At 38.0% G+C, this 20,568-nt stretch overlaps 1 protein-coding gene across 2 annotated transcripts in view; it reads left to right on the forward strand.

Annotated features, from left to right (window-relative positions):
- Positions 1-20,568, forward strand: part of LOC110964923 (potassium voltage-gated channel subfamily H member 1-like) — a 78,625-nt gene that overhangs the window by 29,277 nt on the left and 28,780 nt on the right. For both annotated transcript variants that reach the window (XM_051960179.1, XM_022213784.2), the window contains 3 exons: positions 2,645-2,802; positions 7,918-8,189; positions 17,220-17,419. In XM_051960179.1, the coding sequence (XP_051816139.1) occupies positions 2,645-2,802; positions 7,918-8,189; positions 17,220-17,419 (630 nt within the window). The remainder of the gene's footprint in view (positions 1-2,644; positions 2,803-7,917; positions 8,190-17,219; positions 17,420-20,568) is intronic.

A 20,568-nucleotide genomic window follows, 5' to 3' on the forward strand; every position in this document is an offset into this window, starting at 1 on the left:
ACCTTATACTGTTATGTAAAACACTAATTTACCCAGGTAACTTAAACAGCACAGATTTGTGATGTAATTTTTTAAACTCAGGCTTCAGTGTAATAGATTTAAAACATGTGGTTAAGCCTTACTGTGTGACTGTCACACAAGGAGATAAATTTGTAAAGCCATTGACGCAGCGGTTTAAGCTTGAGCCACACTTGCAGCCGCTGCAATCTGATAATTGCATTGTTTGTATCTGTGATTGGGCTGCACAGTGGCCTAGTGGTTAGCACTTTCGCCTTGCAGCAAGAAGATCCCCGGTTCAAATCCCGGTCTGGAGTTTGCATGTTCTCCCTGTGCATGCGTGGGTTTTCTCCGGGTACTCCGACTTCCTCCCACAGTCCAAAAACATGCTGAGGTTAATTGGTCACTCTAAATTGCCCGTAGGTGTGAATGTGAGTGTGATTGTGTGTCTGTATATGTTGCCCTGAGACAGACTGGTGACCTGTCCAGGGTGTCCCCTGCCTTCACCCGAGTCAGCTGGGATAGACTCCAGCACCCCCCATGACCCTAGTGAGGATAAAGCGATGTATAGATAATGGATGGATGGTATCTGTAATTTGAAATCGATTAGATGTTCAGCCTAAGCATGCGTAGATATCTGTGGGGTAGCAGTGCTGGTGGGTAGAACAAGGCTAACAATCTTTATGCTAAGCTAATCTAATCGCCTGTTGGTTCACATTTAGTGTACAGACACCCTCGTAATGATGTCTCGAGCACATTCCCTAACTATCCCGTTAATGAAGTCTCTTTCATATCCGCCCACTGGTGAACTTCCCCTCCAACTTGTGCTGGGAGAGTTTGCAGCAGACCTCGACTGCACCAACAATTGAATTGTGTCGGAAGTCGGGCCTGCAAAGTGATTTGAGAGAAGCTGAGGTGTCTGGCAGGCAGCTAGATCAGATCAAGTGACAGTGAGCGCTGCAGTTGTACTCGCCATTGCAGACCGCAGCACATTAGCAGAATCAATAGCGCTGCCAGCATGCACACACAGGATCCCAGCAGCAGCAGACTGATGGGACTGCAGTCGTCCGTTTGAATCTCAGAGTGGGCGTTTCATATACGGCTGAGCTGAGTGGGTGTTTAGCTGCAGGTTATGTGAGGACAAGTTGTAAAGTTTCATTACATTGTACAGCAACGCGTTTAAAACCAACAAGTGCTGTTCACAGTCTTGTGTTTATCCTTGTTTTGTTTGTGTTTGCTGTTATGTTGTGGTTCATGCTCTTTCATATTGATTCTCTGAAAAGTACTTGTTTCTCTCTCATAGCGTTCTGATGCAGTTTTTCATAGATTTTTATCTGATGTGTTTACTGTCGATTTTACTACAACTTTTATTTAAAACCACAGAAGTTTTTTTGAGACAGATTATTGTTAACTAACAGTTGTCATTTTATGTGTAAAATTGTAACGTTTAACATTAGATTAATTTCAAATAATTCTGTCAGATTTAATACATTTTATGTATTTCTTTAGATTAAAACATTTTTTTTCCAGCAAACACTTGAATCACAGAATATATAAACAACCAAAAAGGTAGATAGGAAAAGAAAATAATAAAAACATGAGTAAATATTTCACCAGCATTTAACTAAAAAGAAAATCTAGCATCATACTTTAAATATATACAACAACAATGTATTAAGTGTTAAAAGCATTTATAAACACTTCATAAGCATTTAATTAAAGGATTAAAACATAAGTAATTGTAAGCAAATAGATGTTTGAAAATACATTTTCCAGCAATTCTATTATAAACACAATCATTGTAATTAAACTATGCTTCATAGTAATATAACTGCGAACAAATTAGCTGTCTCTAACATGCAAGTCCATTATAATATAACTCTTATTAAATGTCGTTATAGTGCTTACAGGCAGAATATATATTAGAGCAGGGATTTATTCCTCTTATAAATATACTTTCAGGTTTTTGGTGCCATTCCCAAGAGCATAACTTCATTTAAAATTGCAAAATTGAAGCTTAGATTAATTACAAATGGGTAAAACACTTTAAAAAAAACACTACATATTATATTTTATGTATTTCTTTACATTAAAACTCATTTTCTCCAGCAAACACTTGAATCACAGGATTAGTAAGCAACCAAAAAGGTAGATAGGAAAAGAAAATAATAAAAATATGAGTAAATATTTCACCAGCGGCTGAACTAAAATGAAAAAACTAGCACCATACTTTAAATATATGCAACAATAGTGTATTATTAAGTGTTAAAAGTGTTTATAAACACTACACAAGCATCTGATTAAAGGGTTATAACAGATAAAAATGTTTTTAAATACATTTCCCAGCAGTTGGAACTGTTACAAGCACAGTTGTAATTAAAATTAAATTATGCTTCATAGTGATAAGTATAGCTGCTGACAAATACTGTACATTTAGAAGCATTTAACTCTCTTTAACTTCATACAAGTACATTATAATGTTCTAATTTATATTAAATGTCATTGTGGTGCTTACAGACAGACTGATTGCTATTGTAAATACACTTTCAGGTGTTTTGGTGTCATTCACAAGACTTCATTTAAAATGTGTGAACTCCACTTTATGCTTTCTGAATATTATTCCTGGTGTCTTTCTTCGCTGTTTCAGGGGATCAGCAGTCTGTTCAGCTCTCTTAAGGTGGTCCGACTTCTCCGTCTGGGTCGGGTCGCCCGTAAACTGGATCACTACATCGAGTACGGGGCGGCCGTCCTGGTGCTGCTGGTGTGTGTTTTCGGCCTGGCTGCCCACTGGCTCGCCTGCATTTGGTACGTTCACGTCACCTGATCGCATTAATCAGTCACCTATAGGAGTGTTTCACTGACGTCACACATCCGGGTCAGTAATTAGCTCGGCGCCATGGTGAGTGGCAAACTTTGAGTCCATTTGTTGGCTATGCCTGCCACTCAGCTGAAAAAGTATATTGACACACTTGATAGCACTTCAAAAGGCCGATATCAGAGGACGTTGGAGTTAATTGAGTAAGTTTCAGCCGTTTGCGCTCATAATATGAGGAAGTAGTAGCCTAGCCGCGCTAGACAACCCACGGCAACAAATTTAATTCTCTGCCAGGGTGGGTCTAGTTACCCTCCATAAGGCTCGAGGTTGGATGCAAACCAACCTCTACCATGAAGTGTAGAGTCAGAAGGCGGGCGTAACTAAGTGATGACAGAGGCGCGACGATTCTGACAGAAACAACCAGAAACAACTAGCCTAGCCGCGCTAGACAACCCATGGCAACGAATTTAATTCTCTGCCAGGGTCGACAACAAAAACTGTCGTTGAGCTCCATTAGCACCGACTCTGAATAATCTTTCTGTTAACATGTCTGTAATATACTTGAGCTTCACCCATTGACTGTATAAATAAGGCTTCACCGAACTACCGCATCCTCTGATTTCCGGCGCTCGAGGAGCCTATTCGTTGCGCTGATTGGTTGTATACCTACCCAATTGCTGCAGAGTGATTTGAAAGACAACCTTTTAGCCCGCCTCCCTCCCTGTCGAGCGTGCCTAGACCCTTGCGTCTTCAGAGCATGGGTCTAGCGCGGCTAGGCTAAGGAAGTAGCCCTTCAGACACAGATTTTTTTGCCGAGATTTTGAACACAGTTTGGTGTAGAATTCTTCCGAAAACAGCATTAATTCAGGTCGCCGATTTAACTAATAATGAACCTAATGATTTTTTTCTATTAATTAGCGTATCATTGGTCTATCTAAATTAAATTAACTATAATAAACAGTGGAGTCTGCCTAGGATCACGCTAATGTGAGCGAACCTCCCAGTCCTGTTGGGGCAACGCGAATCCTCGCTTTGAGAAGCAGCTATTTTGAAAAGATCTTTAGGTCAAAGCAAATAACGGTTGAAACACCTAATTTCCACAATTGTCTAAGTTATACATTTGTTATCTTTCATTCGGCATACATTAAAACTCCCAAAATGTTTTTTTTTCAGTAAAATAATCAAATTTGAGTAAGACTTTTGGCTGTTTGCGAGATTTCAATTGTGTTCTCAAAGCAATTCATGCACTAAAAGTTTATTTTACCACAATAAAGTGTATTTATGGAAGACGAATTGAATGATAGAATACAAAGTAAAAGTGAAAATGACAATTTCTTCATAATACGGGTTAAAAAACAGATACTAATTGCCAAGTGTGGTGCCTCAGCCGGCTGAGTTTCCTTGTCTGTTCACCCTCGGCTCCGTTTAACTGGGCCTTCTGCCCTGTTGTGGCAGCCGTGGACACAACAGGCGTGAACCATTCTTGTCCCCAGTCACACTGCAAACTATATTTATCTTGCTCAATCAACCACTTCTTCCCCCCCAGGCCACTTCAAACTACTTATCTTGCTCGCTGACTCCTGACCACAACAATTTCAACACCCGCCACCCAATATGGCGGACCAGCTAATGTGACGTCATCTGAAACACTCCTATAATATCATATATCATATAAACACATTATCCAATCAGAATCTCTAAGTTTCACTCCCCCACATGTCAAAAAGCGAATAAAACCAGACAAACGTGACATTTTTAGACCGATCTTACTGTACATTACATAACGCATTCCACTTGACTGCGATGCATTAATAGCGCAGCCAATTAGTACAAATGAGGTCATTGATTAGGCTGATTAGTGCATTAATTAGCAGTTGCTTTTTGTCAACATGCTTGTTTTCCCCCCACATTAAAACTGTATGTTTTTCACACCTTAAAGCCGGGAAGAGTTACGCCGGTTTCAAGAGAATTGGCTGTTTTCTCATTAATATGTAAATTTATGGAGCAAGGGGCCTCCAAAGTCTAATCAGATCATGTACTCAACAGGGGGGCGAGTGTGGTGGAAGCATTAAGTTTCCATCATGTGTTGTGCTTGATTTATTACGTCTAAATACACACAGGCTGACGCAGATATCATTATGACAACTTAATGTCCTGCATGCTTAAAAACAGGGGGGATGTGATTGAAGGTTGAGCTCAAAAATAGAAGCTCTAAGCAGCGTCAGAAACGCCGCATTCTGGTCCAGACAGCGTAATCAAAGTTGAATGAATGAAGCCGGTGTTGCTCCGGCATCAGACTGCCACACCAGTAAAAATAGCTCCTGTATCGTTTCCCTCGATGTGGTTTCTGCGGTTGCCATGGTCACACACCGAGCCGCGTCGTGGAGTTGGGGAAAAGTTAAACCGTCATCAATTCAGATGACAGCAGCAACAGCGGCAGCCTCACCGCTGTCTCCTCTCGGCTGTCTTTTAACGCAGAAAAGAATTGAGTCGGATGCAGCACTCGATGAGCACCGGGGTTGTAAATAAGAAAATCATAATCCTACTGTTCAATAGAAATACTGGGGAGTTTTTCTTCCTCAGGGTTCTGTAAGAATTATTCAGATGATGCAGGGAGATGGTGGGAATAAACTGACATTCATTCTGCAATGGGGCATGAAGAAAACCGAAAACAGAGGAGGATGGAAAACAGCTAGGAAAGTAAACGGTGCTTGTTGCATCATCACATCTGTCAGATTTCTATTTTGTCTCCAAGGAGCCAGGTATCTCACAGGTTTCAGGTGTAAATAACCCAACACAAAATATCTCAGAATGAGTGCAAAGATGAACAAAAGTAACTTCACAAGTGAAGAGTTGTATTATATAGCAAAGATCCATTTTAAGGATGTTCTCAGGTTAAATGCAGCATTCATTATCCTAAACATAAAGTCATGAATCATTAAACTAGAAATGGTTTTATAGAAGGACGGATGGTTTTATAGAAGCAACTATTACCAATTCCTCAAATGGCAAATATACAAACTCTTCACACGAGGCTCAAGCTTTACACAGTAGGATGCTCCATAAATGACCGACGAGAGGATGTTTGACTCCATTGCACAGTCTTCTTCAAAACAACAAATATTAAACAAAACCAAAAGCAAGGCTATGTTTTGCAGACATGCAGAAATGTAAAAAAAAACTGTTATTACGAAAAACCTGAATGTGAGGGCACAGTGTTGGGATGATTGAGTAAAATTGTATACTAGAGAGTATGATTCTGGCATATATTGAAAGCTAAAGAAACAAAAAACATCTTGGTTGTCAAGTTAACGACACATTCCGTCATCTACAGGGTGAAGTTGAATTTATTTTTCACAAATCTGTAAAACCACAAATTGTCACCAGGATGATTGCAGCTGACTTTAATGTTCTGTTCACTTGGAGCAACAAGATGACGTTGATATTTGTTATTTTGAGTGAAATGTGTTAAAAACCTTCCAACAGGCTAAACTTAGTTTGGTTTACACGTTCATGTTCCCCTCAGGATGCACTGTAACACATTACAGGTCCGTAAACCTTTCATACTTTGAATAAATACCTGCAACGACATTCCCGTCAGTCACTTCTAGTTTTAATTCGCTAATGTTAGCATGCTACACGCCAAGCTAACATTATTGTGTTAGCGTTGTCACTGTGAGCCTCTTAGCATTAGCATTTAGCTCAAACCACTGCTGTAAAGAGCCACTAGATCTAGATTCATACCAGAAATCCACCTTTAAAGTGATGCAACTCTGACCTCGCTCTGTCTCTCTGCCTGAACAACCACCTGTTAAAAATGTACTAGAAGAAAATAGTTGTCATGTATATTCAACAGGAAGAAATCCACAAACACCAGCGCTGTAAATCAGAAAATTGTAATTCTGCTATACGATAGAAATAGCGGTGAGTTTTTGGTCCTCAGGAATCTATAAAAATGATTCAAATGATGCAGTGTAATGGAGGAAGAACTGCTGCAGCTAAGAGACGTGCATCCTGTAATGGGGCAAGAAGAAAAACAGAAAAGAGGATGGAAAACAACAAGAAGGAACATAGACGGTGTTCATTGCATCATCAGATCTGTCAGATTTATATTCTGCAGATTTTTTTCTTTCCGTCTTCAAGGTGGGAAGAAGCCACGTATCTCAAATGTGTACAAAGCCAACACAGTCAGAGGAAGTTGGATTTATTTTTCACATAAAAACAGTGTCTATGAATTTTCTGTACAGGATGAATCCTCCTGACTTTAATGTTCTGTTGTCATGAAGCACCAACTAGAGGTTGACTTCTGTCATTTGTCCTCACAATGAACTCTAACCCGTTACAGATCCGTAAACCTTTCACACCTTGAATAACTACCTGCAATAACATTCCCAATCTGCACTTCTGTTGAGGTTTAACTGGCTACCATTAGCATGCTACACTCCAAGCTAACAGGGTAGACGTTACACCTGCAGAACATTATCATGTTAATGTTGTCACTGATTGCATTTCATCATGTTAGCATTTAGCTCAAACCACTGCTGGAAACCCTCTCGGAGCCACTAGATCTAGACTCATCCCAGAAATCTACGTTTAAAGTGACGCATGGTCGATCGGTGCGACTCCGACCTCGATCTGTGTCTCTGTCTTAACCGCAAGTTGTTGGAAAAAGTTGTACTAGAAGAAAATGGTTGTCATGTAGGCTCAGCAGGGAGACGTCAGCAATGTTTTCACATGTGGATTCATAGATTTGTTGTTGGTTTTTGGATGCAGAACGCTCACTGAGGCACCAGGGAGTCTGCTAAATCGTTGCCATAACAGCAGGAGATTTGTGTAATTTAAGCAGCAGTCTGTGGAGATTTCGTTTGCTGAGAGCACCAGAGGAAAAAACTCAAAATGCAAAAAGAAAAAAAGCCCACAGGCATCTATGTGGACTGATATATTTGATCTGTTCTGTGTGATTGATTTGATTGATTGAAAAAGCTTCTAAAAATGCTGTCTGTTTGGACTGGATTTAATTTTCAGCCCTTTACTGCAACTCTTCACCCGTACAGTGGAATATTCAGTCAATAAGTTGTATGTTATTGTGATTGTTTACGTTTCAGGTACAGCATCGGGGATTACGAGGTTATCGACGAGGAAACCAACATCGTGCGGATGGACAGCTGGCTCTACATCCTGGCTGAGACGGTGGGAACGCCGTACCGATTCAACGCCACCGGATCAGGGAAGTGGGAGGGTGGCCCGAACAAGACGTCCGTCTACATCACCTCCCTGTACTTCACCATGACCAGCCTGACCAGCATCGGCTTCGGAAACATCGCCCCCACCACGGACGGAGAGAAGATCTTCGCCGTGGCTATGATGATGATTGGATGTGAGTGTGGCCGTTTTATCTTCCCTCTAATGCAGCGGATACATGATACATGAGACGCTCAGCTATGCTCTTTAAAGCCACAATCCACTGGTGCAGGTGAATAAGTGAATTATGAATGGAGCCATCGCGGCTCAGAAAACTGAACTTTACAGATGATTAGCTGAGCAACATTTCTAACTCTCCTCCAGCCTAGAATTTGGAGCTCAGGTTGAATACACTTCACTGCCAGTAATATTTATTTCATTTACAGATCGTAGGCCTCTGATCTCAGCGGTCTTTTTACTGCCTGCTACTTCCTCACAGAAAATTCTTTTAGCAAAAAGTCACAGCTGAAATCTCTTGTGTATTCTCTTTCATTTTAGGGCAGTTTTAGTTTAGTTAGTTTATTAGTTTAGTTAACAGGGACAATGTACAAACACATTAATCTTAAAAAGAAAAGATGCTTTGCACCAGATTATAGCCGTTTACTAATTTCCATCTGCAGTCCCTGGGCAGATACAACATATATAATGAATAGAAAACAGTAGATTAAACAAATTAAAAAACTTTACCTCAGCTCATCAATAAAATACATCAGAATTACACATACATTTATATATAACTTATTCAAGATAAAATTATCAAAATATATAAAATAAAAGTAGCAACAACAATAAAATCAAACATTACGTTACTAAATAAAAGAGAAACACTTTGCTATGGACTCATGCTGACATGTCTGATTATTGAGAATATGTGTTTTTAAATTTTTGAGAAAGTGTGTAGATCTACAGATGTCTTCAAGCTAACTGGGAGGTTGTTCCAGTGTTTGATCATTTCATAAGAGAAGGCTGCTCGACCAAACGCAGATGATCTATAAAGGCCAGCGCAGTTTCTTTGTGCAGTAGAACGCTTTGATCGGGTCGTCTGATCAGAATAAAGTCTAATGAAGTTTTTTAATGGAGGTGGAGCAATATTATTTACAATTTTGAAGACGGTTCTTAAATTCGTATATAGAATCAAATTGTCAAAGCTGAGGATTTTATATTTGCAAAGAATATTACAGTGATGATGGCACAGAGGTTTTCTGTCATGTATTTTCAATGCCTGATTATAGAGAGATCTGAGTGATTTGAGTGTGGTTTCATTGGCCTGAGACCAACAGGACAAACGGTAAGCGATATGAGGAATGATCGTGGCATTGAAGTACAAGAAAGAGGGCTCAGTTGTCAAACTCTTCCTAATGTGCCTAAAGGAGGATATATTGTATTTAATAGAGTTACATTGTTTTTTAATATGATTTTTGAAACTTAAAGTTTGTTTAGACAGTCTCTCCAGAATTTTGCAGCTTCTCTTGAGATTGTGCGGCCTGAAATACTGGAATTTGCACGATCTTACCTAGAAAATTGCGATTTAAGCGTGTTTGTTGCTGTGAAATTGCGGGAGACAGTGACAGTTGCTAAAAAGCTTTTAGAACACGTTTCTACATTTTAATTGACGATAATTCTTCCTAAACTAATTCTTTAACATGCTCCAACCCGTTTACACAAACTAATATATTTTAAAAAAGTTTTTTTTTTTTTTTACCCTCTTCAGAACTATTTGCATAATCAATCTGAATAGCCCTTTGGGTTTTACTTCTTTACAAAGACCAATATTGTGTTATGTTTTATGTTGAATCCTTCTTAAGAATTATTGTGGATTTGCTCCAATTTATCAGCAGTTACTGAAGGATCTTTCATTTTTTCCCTCTTTTTTGAGCAATAAATTACCTATTTCCAAAAACGTAACATTTGTAATTCAAATTCAAGAAATACACTTTAAAATTTTAAAGCTGCAGTCATATTTAAAATGGCAAAATGGGTTCTTCAGTTCTACTGTGATTTGTGGCTGTGCTTTAATTAGCGTCTGAGCTAACGAACTTTCTAAGTATCCATTAGCTTGTTAGCTCTGACAGCTGTTGTTCTCCTTCTGTAAACCTTTGTTGGACGAAAACCTTGATGCTGAGGTGAAGTAAACAGGAAAAACATTAAAAACAGAAACGGAAGAAGCGGGAGCTTGGACAGTACACGGCCGGCTGACGTTTTATTGATTAGCTTCCCCGGTGATCTATTCATAGCCAAGTTTGTAGATATTTTGTGAAAGTGCACGGATGATTCATTTAAGAAATACAGATGATGCAGATGTGATGTCAACGGATTCACAACTGTAACACAAAAAAAAAGCCTACGGATATTTAGAAAAAAATGATTTGAATAATAAAAACCTAAATGGCTGCCAAAGGAAACCAACCTGGCATCCCAGTAGTCCTTTTATATCCTGTGCACTCGAACAACATGTCCTGAAAAAGACAGAAAAGATTGCCCATGTTTAGCTACTTCTGCTTTGGAGATGATTCTATTTTCAGAGGCGCTCTTTCAATCATGAGTTTAAGCCTCTTTGTAAACACTAGAAATGTTTCTGTTCTGTATTTTATGCACATTTTGAAGAATTACGTTAGAAAAAAGTTAGTGGAAGCGGCAAAATTTGTTATATTGACTTGTTTCTGTTTCTTTGATTATTTTCATTCCATAAACATTTTGCCCAAAGGAAAACAATTCCTGAAGGTTTGTCACCATTTTTCTGACACAGACAGTCAAAACTGTTTGTGTTTCTTCTTCTTCTTTGAGTTTCTTTTAGTGATTGAGTTTATTTGCTCCAGAGCAAGTGATGGAAACAGGCCTAATTTGCATTTTCCTGCATTTTCTTTCAGAAATATAGATTTAAGGCAAACAACGCCTGACAATGCAGGTCCGAACTTTGCTTTAGAGAGCTCTGATGGCATGAAGATAAATTTCGTTACAACCTCCGGTGCGAACAGGTTGTGGTTTCTACAACAACGTGCACTGATGACATCAAATTTGTCGGTATTTTTTAAGAGAGTGCGCGTTTTCATGGGTGCGAGTATGCTTGTGTGTGGCACCATCTTAATCACGGATATTTAAGAAGAACCAGACCCCAGATTACAAGACGACACCTCATTCATTCCACAATGTGTGTTAATCACATTTTTATGTCCTTTTAAATGAGAATTTTGTGATTTTTTTTTTTTTTTTTTTTTTTGCATTGTGTAGCTAGTTATAGTCTTTTGTTTTGTAATATGCAGATTTTTGTCATTGGAAACTAGATTGTTTAGATTTTATGTCTTTACAAACCAAATTTAGTAGATTTTATACCCTCTTAATCAATCCTAGTAGGTTTTTTTTTTTTTTTTTACATCGGTCTGTAATCACTTTTTGAACTTAACGTTCTTGTAAATCATAATCTTAGATATTTGTCACTTTGAAGCCAGAATTTTAGTTTTTATTCTGCTTTTATGTCCTTACAGAACCAGATTTTTGAGATTGTTGTGTCTCTAGAAACCAAATTTTGTAAAATGATTTCTAGATTATGACAAGTGGTTTTGATCATGCAGTAAAATACTGGGTTGCTCATTGTTCTTTTGTATTTTGTTATATTTTGTCTTGTTTTTGTTTTTTTATTGCTCGTCTCATTTTTTTGTCATTTTGTTTCTCGTTTTTGTCATTTTGTATTTCTTTCTTGTCTCGTTTGTGTTTTTGTCTTATTTTTGTCATTTTGTTTTGCTTTATTCGTTGTTTTGTGTTTTTTTGTCATTTTGTGTTTTTTTCTTTCGCTTGTGTTTGTGTATTTTTTGTCATTTTGTTTTTTTTGTAACTTTTTTCTCGTTTGTGTCATTTGTGTAATTTTTTCTTGTTTTTGTCCATTTTTTTATTGCTTTGTAGCTTTTTCCTAATTTTTTTTGGTTTTGTGTCGCTTGTCTCATTTTTTTGTCATTTTGTTTCTCGTTTTTGTCATTTTGTGTTTGTGTTTTTTTGTCTTATTTTTGTCATTTTGTGTTTTGCTATTTGTTCTTGTGTTGTTTTTTGTCATTTTGTGGTTTTTTTGTTTCGCTTGTGTTTGTGCATTTTTTGTCGTTTTGTTTTTTTGTAACTTTTTGTCTCGTTTGTGTCATTTTTGTAACTTTTTGTCTTGTTTTTGTCCATTTTTTTATTACTTTGTAGCTTTTTCCTAATTTTTTTTTGGTTTTGTGTCGCTTGTCTCATTTTTTTGTCATTTTGTTTCTCGTTTTTGTCATTTTGTGTTTCTTTGTGTTTTTTGTCTTATTTTTGTCATTTTGTGTTTTGCTGTTTGTTCTTGTGTGTTGTTTTTTGTCATTTTGTGTTTTTTTTGTTTCGCTTGTGTATTTTTTGTCGTTTTGTTTTTTTGTAACTTTTTGTCTCGTTTGTGTCATTTGTGTAACTTTTTGTCTTGTTTTTGTCCATTTTTTTTATTACTTTGTAGCTTTTTCCTAAATTTTTTTTTGGTTTTGTGTCGCTTGTCTAATTTTTTTGTCATTTTGTTTCTAATTTTTGTTGTTTCGTGCCTCATTTTGTAATATTTAGGGTTTTTTTGTCTTTTTTTGTCTGACTTTTGTCGTTTTAATCATCAGAAAATTTCAGGTTCATGATGTTTTGCAAAAATATAATCCCTTCAATGTGGACATTTTCAGGATGTAAGTTTTTGCTCTAAAACAAAAGTAAACTTTGGAGTTGTGGTTATTTCTAGGTTTTTATGCTGTGATTTTAGTGGTCCACTTGAGGTCATACTGGACTGAATGTGGAACCTGAACAGAAATGGGTTTGGCATTGCAGCTTTAGAGCTTTGTTTATCTCAGTTATCAGTGAATTGCTGTTAAAAAAAATCATAGCCGGGATCAGGTTTGAAACGAGCTTGTGCGTGGCTGCTATAACCAGCGTTGCATAACGACTTCTTGTGGAAGTAAAGGCGGAACAGAGCACACTGACACAGCGTATTATTAGGAATGTGACACACACACAATGTAAAATTAAGAAAGCTCAGAATTTTCCCATCAGTTTCTTTCACAATCTCGTCGTCAGCGCTGTCAAGTCGAGTCAGTCCAATTTAATCCGGTGACATATTCAGTACAGTCCTGCCTACAGTCGACTCATTACCTCGGCCTGCTGTGTGATATTGTGCTGAATTATTGAGATTTTCTGAGGCGTGTTTATGAACTGAAAAACACAACACAGCTCAAATGGCGAACAAAAGCACCACTTTTTCTTCATTTTTGCAGCCTTTTAAGCCTATAAAAATACATTTTGTCACTCTGAAACTTATTTTTACTAATATTTGTGTCACCTAATGTGGTTTAATTTGCCAGTTTTCCTCTAAACAGGATCGTCTCGCCCTCACTATTTAACAAAACATCTAATCTGCGAAGAAGGAGGCAGATTTTCTCAGCATGTCCCTCTTTTGGCGTCTCAATATTTATAAGGTGTCTTGCGCTTGTGTGGCTCATTAAACATTGTACAGCTCACTGCCATTATGTGCGACTCCACGCCGAGCGCAACACCTCGGAGCAATAACTGACGCTGCCAGATCAATTTAGCACAGCGCTCCCTGCGATCCCTCTGCAATCACTCCTCACCTCCGCTGTACTTTTTTTTTTGTTTTGTTTTTTTTTAACAGCTACAATCTGGAAACCCTGAGACGTGGAGGACGATCGCGCCCTTCAGGTTTATGACTACATGGGAGAAAACTCATCTGCAGGCTCGTCTTTGTGTAAATTTTTCATTGTGAGATAAAAATCATCTCAGAGCGTGAATATCTAAAAAGCAGACGGGCCCAGGAGGATTCGGTTGTAGATGCAATCTAGTGTAGTCCGCGGCTGTTCTCTATGAAATATGAATGCCCTGATACTGTTCTATTTTTACCAGCAGCACTGGATCGGTGCTGGCAGTAGAAGATCACAGTGTGACGAGGGATGGAGGGGTGGCATGGGGAACAGGGATGGAGGGGCTGCACTATACATATGTCCTGTTTCTATAGCAACTGTTGGCCCGGGGCTCGAGTTTCTGACAACTGTCTTTTGACTGCCTTCAAACAAGCCAGCTGTTTGGACGTCGAGCGGTAAAGTTGCGTGTACGAGAGGGATGGAGCGGCGTTCTGCGGGGAGCGTTTGAGCTTCCTCCCTTTTGTTTTCTGCTCATCACAGAGGAGAGCTTTGCCATCTGCGCTCGAGCTCCGAGGTAGCAGCCATTCCCCTCACCACCTCCAAAAAACTTTGGCAACTTCACGCGGACGCGAATCGTCTTCTTCCGAAGGCCCCTTTTTTCTTGATCTCGGCTGCGATTGTGCAACGCCACAAAAAAAAAAAAAAAAAACGCATCTCAGCGCTCCATAAACGTGGCTGTACAGCTGAGCGGCGGGGTTGATGAAAGGATGAAAGTTGCGGTTATCCTCGCCCTTGAGGAGTTTTGAGCGCTTTTTAATTAGTATTATTCCCTGTGCAGTTTTTCAGTACTTTGATTGTGCGCCGCGAAATAAACAAACACACAGAGAGAGAGAGAGAGAGGGAAGAGCCGTGCACAGGTTACTGCCATCGTCTGAGGATAATTGAAATGTGTGGCTGGCATGTTTCCTCTCCGTCCCTTCTAGCAGGGCTAATTGGGGCTCCATTGCCAGGAGAACAGTGCACACACAGAGCAGACATCTGATGGCTTTGATCCACACACACACGCCAGCTGTTGCACCAGTTCAACCACCTTCGAGACGCTGCTACCCTCTTTCCACCCCTTTTTCTTTAAGACGAGTTAAGAAAACGATATTCTTATTATTTAGCAGGATGACTCTGCATGGGGACGGATGAGTCAGTCCAAATGAAGCCGTAATGACGGGTTTTTTCCCCTCCTTTTGGCGAGAGTCGTGTTGATTATATTCGGAGGCCGTGATGGTTGATTTCCCACGTGATTGATGAAAACATTCACATAAAACAATATTAAGTCTTCAGGCGTGTTTGTCTGTCTGTGATCCGCCATGTGATGTGTGAATATGAAGCCCAACGGTGTCAGAGGGGGAACAGTTTGTTTTTTTCTCAAGTCACGTTTGGATATTTTGGAAATTTATGTCTGTTCATTACGTTTTTATGTGTTGAAATGCAGCATGGAGATTTTTCTGTCATTTTAAACCAGATTTTTGAGATTTCGTGTCTTTACAAACCAAATTTTATAGATTTTATACCTTCTTAATCAAGCCTAGTAGATTTTTATATCTGTCTGTAATCAATTTTTGAACTTTATGTTCTTGTAAATCACAATTTCAAATATTTCTATGTGACTTTGAAGCCATATTTTTTTTATTCTGCATTAACCTAACTATGGAGATTACATCCTCACAGAATTACAAATTTTGTACATTTTATGTCAGCATAAATCAAACTTAATAGATTTTCATGTCTGTCTTTAACTATTTGTCCGAATAAACCAGGTTTTGGGGCTTCATGTGTCCTTAAAAACAAGAATTTTAATAATTTTGTTCCCTTATAAATTAAGTTTTAAAGACTTTTATGTCATTGTGAACCCAGATTTTCATTTTATTGTGTAGCTTAAATTCAGCCATGGAGATTTTTATACACTTAAAAATAAAGTTTTAGAGATTTTTATGTTAATGGCAACTTATTATTTCACCTCAATTCAACCACAGAGATTTTTGTCTTTGTAAAGCAGATTTTTATGTATTTACAAAGCAAATTGTGTAAATTTTGCATCCTAACAAATCAAGCTTAGTTAATATTTGCAAAAAAATCCTTTAAAATCAAGAGTTTTGCTGTTTTTATGCCCTTATAAAGAGAGCTTTAGAGATTTAGTGGTCTTATAAATTAAGATTTGGAGATTTTATAGATTTTTCTCAAACCACGTTTCAATATTTTGTCTTTTTAAAGCAGGTTTTGGAGAAATTTGTGCCCTTTAGAGATTTTTTAAAAAATCTGTTGCAGTTGTGCGAGTCTGTATTTGATGCCCCTCTCAAAACAAGGAGAAAAAACTGATTTCAAAGAACTTTTACCTTGAAATAAGTGAAAAAATCTGCCAATACAAGTGAAAAATGCCTTGGTAAGATTTCTTGAAATAAGATATATTTAGAATATTGAGATCTTAAAATTAGCTGGCAAAACTTATTTTAGCTCTATTTTACCAGGATTGTCAAGCTTAGGTGCCTTAACCCTCCTGTTGTCCTCATTTACAGCACCAGAAAATATTGTTTCCTTGTCTGAAATTTTTTTTAAAGGTCAGCAAAAAATTTCCCCAAATGTATAAAAAGATTTGCGAAATCTTCATTAAGAAAATTCCTGAAACGTTTCCCTTAAAAGTTTTATTTTAAAAAAAATCCCCAAATTCAGCAAGAAATAAAAATTTTAAAAATTAAAAATCTATAAAAATTGTAAATATTTAATATAAATGAATAAAAATGTTCCAAAAAAAAATTAAAGTGATTCCATATATCAGTAAAACTTCTTTTTTTTTGATACTTGTAATTTTTCATTTGGTTTTATACATGCTCAAAAAAATTAAATCAACAATAAATATATCATTAAAACTTCTAATATTTTCTAATAATTTTGGTTGATTTTTATGTGAATGTTCTTAAAGAAACATTTTTTTTAACGTTTCTTTTTTCCATCAAAAAATGTTCAAAAATTTCCCCAAAAATGTTGAAAATGTGGAAGTTTTCACTGTGAAAATTATTATTTTTTCCACATTTTTAAACTTTTAAACGGGTCTGTTCGACCCGCAGGACAACACGAGGGTTAATACAAGATAATTTCAAGATTGTTTGAATTAACGAGATATTTAAGATGCATTGTCTTAAAACAAGTCCCTCCATCTTGCTGAAATGTCACTTATCTTAAATCAAGTGAGATGAGACATTCTGACTAAAAATAAGACAAACAGACTCTGTAATATTTAGAGTTTTTTCAGTGTAACCAAATGTTGTCTGTGTTGATCTGAACCCTGAATCCCTGAAACAAATGTCATGGATTGACGAACCTTTCTCGTTGGTTCATCATACATACAAGCAGCTAAAACTTGATATCTCGACGTCGCATCCACTTCAACAGCACAAAAACGACCCTCATCATCTTCAAGTAGATGAAATAATCCTCTATGACGCCTCAGATTTTGTCTAAACTTCCCTCTTCCATCTTCTCCACAGCTCTCCTTTACGCCACCATCTTTGGTAACGTGACGACGATCTTCCAGCAGATGTACGCCAACACGAATCGTTACCATGAGATGCTGAACAGCGTCCGGGACTTCCTGAAGCTCTACCAAGTGCCCAAAGGCTTGAGCGAACGAGTTATGGACTACATCGCCTCCACCTGGTCCATGTCGAGGGGAATAGACACCGAAAAGGTACGTGGGCTTCTGATTGCTGGCTTTTTCTTTATCCTGGTACTTCATGCCATTCACAAGAGAAGGAGATGCAACAAACCAAATTAATTTCATTAATTAGGAAGCTGTAGAGGTAGATTTGTGTAACCTTTGAACAGAAATGGACTCCCCATTCCAGCCTTGATGCTAAGCTAACTGGCTGCTAACTGTAGCTTCATAATTAATGGAAAGTGTGAGAGTGTAGTTCCCAAAAAGTTGAACTATTTCTATGATAATCCAGTAATTGTTGCAGCATTTTTGTTATGATTAGGGTTTTTTTTATACTGTCCTTATGTTGGAAGGCACATTTTTGAATAATGTGACAATAGCAAGATATTAAAAATATTTTAAAAAATGCAGCTTTGTTTGCACATCTTTTATCGCTGTTCTTTTTTGCTTTGACTTTAACGAACTTCTAAACCAAACCTGTGCCTCCACTAATGCTCCCTGAATGCATAAAATGTGCTGTAGTTCTTCAATTTTCATTTGTTGTGTAAAATCTAGCAGCTTTTTCTTTGTAGCACCCTCCTATCAAAAGGCGTGTTCGCATCAACAGTTAGCACCCGTCGTCCTGCTGAATTCAGCCGACGCTAAAATGATCCGAGTGTGTGGAAATGTGGCATTTAAAGCTGGAAGCCGCTACGTTGAACCGATGCCGCTTTGCTTGATTTGAAGCCAGAATACATTCACATCGCCGCATCTCATTTGAATTTATTATTTCACTGATAACACAAGCATTGTTTTACCACCAGGAAAAGTTGTGCACCTTAACGCTTCAAACTCATAGTTACTGTGTCCTTTTTTGTTGCTGAGCTGCATCTATGTATCATTTATTTGTCTGGCTCCGGGCCACTCTAAAGGGTCTAAAAATGGCACGTAATCCCTCTCTGCTTGACATTCATCTTCAAAGAGAGTTGTTCTAAAGGCAGAGCCCTGCGACGGCCAGGCATCCTGTTGATTAGGCGTACTTGAGCAACACTCAGCAGAACAGAGGCTGAGCTTATAGCAGAATCCGTGTTGCTCTCCTGTGAAACCGTAAAACGTGTGGAATTTATCCTGAACGTACAGCATTCAGTCCAGCTCAGCGGATGAAATGACTTTTAGTGGAGTAAATCCTGAAGAAAAAGCTCCCAGCGTGTTGTCTGCTCGATGGAAAATGTGTTGGTTTATTCGTGACAGTTAATTAATACTTTTGAGAACAAAAACACGAACTTCTAAAAGACTTGGAGGCAGATAGTTCAGGAATTAACTGGAGACTTTACAGTACATTTGTTTAATGAGCTCCCACAACCGTACACACTTTATCAAGGCTGGATTTCACCTTGAACAGTTGTGAGATGAAATAATTCATCATTTCCAACCTTAACATTGTTTATGTCCTCTTTATGACTGTTATAACATTCAGCGAAAATTAGAAGTACCTTTCTGTACTGAACTTGTGCCAGCATACGGTCTTTTTATGTTTTTTTTATAATCGCAAAGTTTATTTCTTCCCCTTTGGCTCGGATCAGAGGCAAAACATCTGTTCGTTCCCGCTTAACTGGAGTGTTGATAACGTCAAATTCAACAACAAGGTTTCCGCCCGACTCCACAAATGTGGGGTTTTGGGAGCAAAAACGATTGTCAGCTGCATCTGTTGGCGGTTCTGGTGTGTGGAGGCCGGCGTCTGCAGTTTGTTGACATCTTAAACAAGTTGCTCATTAACCAAAATTAACGTCTGTATTGTACAAAGACAGCTTTCAAAATTATTAGAAACTTATAAGCATCAAATACAGGGCTTTGCAAAAGTTCTGTTACACGGTTTCATGATCTTTAGAGATGTTTACATGTCGGAGTGAAAAATTCCATTAAATAAACTGAAAGTTCTACATTATAGGCAGGTGTCCTTAATACAAATTTTTTTTTTCTCCGGTGAAGTTGTATCAAGATGGAAGTCAAAAGAGTTGAGATATCTGCTCTCCTTTGTGCTGAACGTCAGCCGGATGACCGTCCACAGAGTCGCAGAGAGGCTAAAGAATGGTGAAGATCTTTCAGGTCTTCACCATTCTTGATAGATCACTGAAAGATCTTCACCATTCTTGAGCCTCTCCGTGACTCTGTGGACGGTCATCCGGCTGATGTTCAGCTGCTTGGCTCTGTCAGACTTGTGGCCAGCATGAAGGAGAGCAGATATCTCAACTCTTTTGACTTCCATCTTGATGCAACTTCACCGGAGAAAAATTGTCTTAAGGACACCTGCGTATAAGGTAGAACTTTCAGTTTGTTTAATGGAATTTTTCACTCCGACATGTAAACATCTCTAAAGATCATGAAACCGTGTAACAGAACTTTTGCAAAGCCCGGTATGTGAAATAAGATTTTTGTAGCTGGTGTTTGGTGAGAGTTTCGTAATGTATATGTTGATAGTATATTCAATGGTCTGCATTTTTATGGAAGTGATATGCAGTAATAAACAAACCCATTTGTCTTTGACACAAAAAACAATCATGTATTTTGATCTTTCGTCGATTTATTGTAGGTCTTCTGGTCATTATTTGGTTAAATGTCTTCACCTTAACTGGGGGCTCTTGGTGGCCGTCCACAAGCTTCTAGTTGAGTCAAAATCTGCTAAGGAGTAATAATGTGTAACAAATCATCTAGAAATTCAGATTCTTTAATTGATTAATCAAAGGACATTTTATTACACTTTGATGATTGCCTTAACAATAGAAACATATGAAAAGATGGTAAACTAGGCACGTTTTTGACAAATGGCCTATCAACGTGGACCCATGGATACCACCACGTCTTATGTACGTTATTTTTTGACAGACAGCGATCTAGTTATCATATGATCGATATATTTTGATCACAGACGGGCTGCTAGCCACAAATGATTTATTTCTCAGTCGGAAATATTTCAGTGGGTTGATTGATTGCAGAGAATGTTTCGTTGTACTGTTTTTTGTTGAGATATCCGGACTGACAGCCGACTTGATTTTTTTGACAGACGCAGTAACACGCGTAAGGGCTGTCATTTCCTTTTGTTTTATATTAAATAAATATGCTCTTGAATCTAGTTAGACTTGTTTTTAGTAGGTCAATATCTATGTTTTTCCGAATAAAGTTTGTTTTCTGGCAAATATAAATTG

The sequence above is a fragment of the Acanthochromis polyacanthus genome, chromosome 15, assembly GCF_021347895.1.
Source record: "Acanthochromis polyacanthus isolate Apoly-LR-REF ecotype Palm Island chromosome 15, KAUST_Apoly_ChrSc, whole genome shotgun sequence".
In the NCBI taxonomy this organism is placed as follows: Eukaryota; Metazoa; Chordata; class Actinopteri; family Pomacentridae; genus Acanthochromis; species Acanthochromis polyacanthus.